Source organism: Octopus bimaculoides, chromosome 12 (assembly GCF_001194135.2).
Source record: "Octopus bimaculoides isolate UCB-OBI-ISO-001 chromosome 12, ASM119413v2, whole genome shotgun sequence".
Classification (NCBI taxonomy): domain Eukaryota; kingdom Metazoa; phylum Mollusca; class Cephalopoda; order Octopoda; family Octopodidae; genus Octopus; species Octopus bimaculoides.
The window spans coordinates 55,900,371-55,906,127 of record NC_068992.1 but is presented as its reverse complement, the minus strand read 5'-3'; the positions used below and the strand labels follow the sequence as shown (position 1 = coordinate 55,906,127).

At 35.6% G+C, this 5,757-nt stretch overlaps 1 protein-coding gene across 1 annotated transcript in view; it reads left to right on the top strand.

Moving 5' to 3' along the window:
• The first annotated feature begins 528 nt into the window (after positions 1 to 528).
• The window catches only part of LOC106870122 (vacuolar protein sorting-associated protein 33B), a 24,760-nt gene continuing 19,531 nt past the window's right edge, over positions 529 to 5,757 (top strand). Inside the window, exons 1-4 of the mRNA XM_052972049.1 lie at positions 529 to 648; positions 2,139 to 2,219; positions 2,844 to 2,908; positions 3,503 to 3,632. Coding sequence (XP_052828009.1) covers positions 574 to 648; positions 2,139 to 2,219; positions 2,844 to 2,908; positions 3,503 to 3,632 — 351 coding nt within the window. The 5' untranslated portion in view covers positions 529 to 573. The remainder of the gene's footprint in view (positions 649 to 2,138; positions 2,220 to 2,843; positions 2,909 to 3,502; positions 3,633 to 5,757) is intronic.

The following is a 5,757-nucleotide window of genomic DNA, read 5'->3' as shown; positions in this document are numbered from 1 at the left end:
GCTGCCTGACTGGCTCCCCATGCCGGTGGGATGTAAAAAGCACCATCTGAATGATGCCGGTGCCTCCAGTTCCGGTGACATGTAAAAAACATCATCCAAACGTGGTTGATGCCAGTGCCACCTGATTGGCTCCAGTGTCGGTGGCACGTAAAAAGCACCCACTACACTCTCAGAGTGGTTGGCTTAAACTAAAAAAAAAAACGATGTAACAAGAAAAAAAAATCGTTTAAAAAATTTATTAGCTGATATCTGCTGTTTTTTTTTTTAAAAATGGTTTGCACATATATTCACATGTATTTTATTTGATTTTCTATTTCAGTATTGGATTTTTGTGTTTTTTTATTTTTAATTTTTATGTATTTAAACGTTCACCAAGACCGACGTAAAGTCAAGGAAGTCGTAACTCGAAACGACGTAAATTGAGGTATGCCTGTATTTGTATTTATATTCATATGTATATCTGTATACGTATGTACATCTGTGTATGTGTGCGTATGGGTGTATGTGTGTGTGGTTGCCAATCGAAAGCAGCCTGGATATCAAGGGAGATAACTTTCGTATGTTTTAGTCAACATGGCGTCTAAATTTCCAGATGTCAGTTTGCTCTCTCAATTCATTAGAGATCGGCTAATTTATCAGCTCGAAAACGTAAGTTATTAAAATTTCCACATCATCATCTTCATTATCTTTATTATTCATATCATTATCGAATTGAATTGCATCTGTGATATTTAATTTTTGGTAATTTACAGTTCTTCTTCACCGCCAGGTAATCTCAATAGGCTCACACCCCCTTTGTGTGTATATGTTTATTTATATATGTATATATATATATATATATATATATATATATATATATATATATATAATATATATACTTCTCTTTACATGATTTAGTTGATGTTTGGGCCTAGGTAATCTCTGAGTACGTCTATGGTCAAAAGCGTTCCAATTGTGACCATCATCCTGTGTTACATTCCAGACATAGTAGTGTCTTCAGAACTACATTATCCACATTGTATCCTTGTATTAAAGACGGCAGGGTGTGATCGCTGTTATTTCTAGTAGGTCCTGTGACCTCCGAGATAGGGACTGCCTGATCACATCATGTTTGTTGTTATTGTTGGTGTTTAACCCCTCCACCAGGTTATCTGCACTCGGTTTCACCTTTGATCGAAGACGTTCCAACCATAACAACCGCCTTTTTCCCCCTCCCAAAACCTATGTATTACGATATACATGATCAGCTGTGTCTAACTCTCAGACGGTAAGATTTGTTTTTAAGAGCGAGACTCGGCAGCTTCTATGAAGGAGATGCAGGTGCCATTTGTACCGAATCAAGCGGTCTTTTCGATACGCTGTCGTTGGCTTGACTACGTCGTTGTTGACATATACAACATCCACTATATCACGTAAGAACCTATCGCATTTGTAGTTAGTATGCACACCGCCCCTCGTGTCTATTTTATCTCAGTCTTAATCAGCGTCAAAACATACCATTTACACACACACACACACACACACACACACATGCATATATATCTTTCTTTTATCATTAGCTTGTTTCAGTCCTTTGACTGAGGCCATGCTACAGCATGGCCTCGAAGATTTTAGTTGAACAAATCGATTCCAATACTTATTTTGTTTTCAAACCAGGTACTTATTTTATCGGTCTCTTTCTGCCGAACTGCCAATGCGCAGGACTGTAAACAAACCATCACTGGCTGTCAAGCTGTTGTAGGGGTCATGCACAAACAAGAAGACACGTACACATACATATAGGCGCGCGCGCGCACACACACACACACACGCATAAATACATGATGGGCTTCTTTCAGTTTCTCTCTACCAAATCCACTTTCAGGGCTCTAGTTTGACCCAGGACTATGGTGAAAGACTCTTGCCTAAGATACCACAGAATGGGACTGAACCTGGAACCATGTGGTTGGGAAGCAAATTTCTTACTATACAGCCATACCTGCAACTATGTATATATGTGTGTGTGCACACACACAAACACACACATACAAATCTACGAATGCACATCAGATCTACATTTATATTATTTCTTTATTACATTAAAATAATTTTTCAAAATATCATTTCATTTGAATTCTATTTTTTGAATTAAAATTTAGATTCCTGGTCAAAAAGACTTGGTGCTTGATGGTGAGCTGATGAAACCACTTGATCGCATTGTTGGCGCTTCTGTTCTAAAGGTTGGTATAAACCTGTACAGTTGTTATATTTCTATATATTTGTTATTTAGCTGATTGAGTTCACCTTCAATCGAAGGCATTAAAAATGTTACCATCCTATTTTTTAGGGATATAGAGGACTACATCACTTCATGTGTCCTTCTCTGATTTGAGAGTGATTTGGCTGGTGTTTCAGGAGAACATTGAGAAAGTGGAATTTAGTAGACAAAAACTATGCCAAGGCCTACCATATATGTTTCTCTCTTCTGTGTGTATATTGTGTCTCTTTGTCTTGGCATTAATGATAATTGTAAATGAGTGTCACTGTCATGCAAGCAGTGTCGTTTCTAGTATTCTGCAATGACATGTCAGGCCATCGGGAAATATTAATTCATTTGGGATCAGGTAAGGGTTAGTGACATGAAGAGCATCCAGCTGTGGAAAATATGTCTCCATAAACTCTGTCTGGAAAAGCGAACATTAAATGATGATGATGGTGATGATTGGGCATGTGTCTTCTACTATAGTCTTGGGCAATGAATTGTAAACTATTTTCCCAGTTAACTTTCCTCTGATATTGCTGCACCAGTTATGTGTCCTTATATATGTGTAATATATAGTTTTCGATATCTGTTTCTCTTTTAGGCTCATGGAGTTGCCAAAATATTCAAATTTGATTTTACACAAAAAGCATTGCCTGGATGTAACCAGTAAATATCATTTTTCTTCTTTTTTCCCCTTCATGTAATTAACATTTGCGCTTACATTTTATTACATTATTAATTATATTATCAATTACATTATCTTGTTTAGCTTCCATAGGGGAAATATTGTGATGTGGGTGAAATCATTTAATTCTTTGAAACAGATATAGAATAAAAGTAAAAAATATAATTCTTCAATGACTGATATTGACTAATGACAAATGATATAATCATTAAGGCTGATTTAAGGTCAGCAGTTTTAGGGGTGGGATTAAGTTAATTACATCAACATGCCTGCACCTATATTATATATATATATGCTCGAAACGTGAAATCCTCTGTCTTTTCTTTCCTTTCCTGACCGTCCAATAACACTGTACTTATTCCACGTCCTCGTGTTGTTGTTTTTTCGTGTTTTTTTTTTTGCTTGATCATGTTTGGATTGATTATATACACACACACACACACGCACATGTATGATATCCTCGAGAGTGTGTGTGTCTATATCACTTGTGATACACTACAATAAAATAAGTACCTGTTGAAGTACCTGGCTTAATATAATTGACTACAGCCTTATTATTTACCTATTTACTTCAGGCGGCTGTACATTGTTCGTCCACGAATTGAAATGATGGAGCATATTGCAAGGCAAATCAATTGTGAGAGAAGTTTAGAGCAGAAAAGGACATATCGAATATTAATGACACCTCGTAAAGTAAGTATTTACATCTGATTGGAATGAATTTGTCAATATATATATATATATATATATATCTTTTATAGATATTGATATATATATATATATATATATATCATCATCATCATCATCGTTTAACGTCCGCTTTCCATGCCAGCATGGGTTGGACGATTTGACTGAGGACTGGTGCAACCGGATGGCTACACCAGGCTCCAATCTAATTTGGCAGAGTTTCTACAGCTGGATGCCCTTCCTAACGCCAACCACTCATATATATATTGTATTTGTGTAACATTGTTCGTTTTTTTCCATCCTTGTTTTTGTATACATTCGCTGCTTTCTTCCAAGGAATCTAATGCTCATAGCTTAGTTTTTCCTTGGGGCTGGCCAAATTGGAGCAATATCAAGAATAACCAGCCGAAATTGTAAAGATAATCTGGAACTTGACTGATGAAAGAAAACTCCAAATGACCTGTCCTTGTTTCTTTTGTATCGTCTATCTGGATGTTTTGTTGTCCCTTTCTTGTATCACTTAACTGTCTGGATGTTTTGCGTTCTTGTCCCATTTTGTATTATATATATATATAGCAAGAGCATTAGAACTTTCTGTTTATATGTGATACTGTTGTATCTGATTGGCAGATTTTAGGAGCTTGTCTTTAATCTTATTCTCGCTTTCAGCTGAATACAAAATATCAGGAACATCTTTGTCTATATAACGTAATTAACCCATGTTTTTTGTTGAGAAACCAGAAGCTGCGGTTTTTCTTCATCCAGGAGAAAAATCTCTTTATAGATGTATTATATTGAAAAACACAATGTACTTCAGAGAGACAAAACAAAATCTTCTCAAAAATGACCACTAGAGTGACAGATGTGCATTTCACTGTTGCTGTAGCTTGTCAATGTCACTTCTATCACTTCTGAAATTAGGCTGAATCAACCAGTCTGAAGTATATAGAGACACTGTGTAAAGTATACACTGGTTTGCAGTGATGCTGCTAAGGCTGAATAAAATTCAAATTATGCAATAGCACCAACTCTAGAGAAAAATCTTTATCTATATAATATACTTAATGTTATTGTATTGTTAAAGAACCAAAAGATGCAGTTTTTTGTTCAGGAAAAAAAACTTCTTTTTATACATACTGTGTCTAAAAACAATATACTTCAGAGCTAGGCAAAAACGAAATCTTCCTGGAAGTGACAAATGCTTATTTGATCATTTTAAAGGATTGTCAATGTCACATACTTGTGTCACTTCCGAAATGAGGTTGAATCAACCAGTCTGAGGTCACTGCCATTGTGTTGAGCTCAGACTCTGATTGACATTGAGACCATTTTAGGATCTGGTCCATCTCTCCATCTGCCTTTGGGTGAGGTTGGGTGTCCTCAGCTTCTCTTTCCAGGTATCATAAATATCACATCCTCTATACAGATCTTAGAAAGATCACTAGTTCAATGCTTGACATGACCAAACAGTTTCAAGGAGTTGCTTTCAACTTCATTAAAAACAAGTTCGTTAGAGTTATGTCAATATGAATAATTTTGGTTATTTCAACTCTGGCAGGTGTTTATCAGTAATAAATCTCATGACATGGTTTTGAGACCACAATAACAAAAACAAAACAAAACAAAAAAAAGTAACAGATACATGAAATGTATCTAACCCATTCTAAACTGATCTTCATTAAGCTACATGCACTTGGCTGTGACCATTTAAAGAAGGCAAAGAAAAAGGAGGAGGTGAAGTAGAAGAAAGATAATAAGAACTATAGTTTCCAATTTTGCTATCTTGTAGACTTTGACATATTTTCTGCAATTTTGTTCTGTACCAGCTGCATTAATCGTGGTTTCTGCAATCAAGAAGGACAGGAATCTTAGTTTTCTTGCTTTCGTTTCTTTCCTCTCATTCCATTTTTTGCATCAACCTTCTTCGTGTTTTTCTTCTCATTTTTTTTTTTTCATAATGGATATACAGAGCCTGAAAGATTGCTTGGAGATACATGGTGTATTTTATAATAAATATGCCTAGTAAAAGTATCCTAAAAGCATGAAACTATTAGTAGCTCTTTTGGTTATGTATTAAATTGATGTTTATCTCTCAGTGGATGGAGTACTTTTTTGTTGATTCTACCTATATTGGATTTATAAA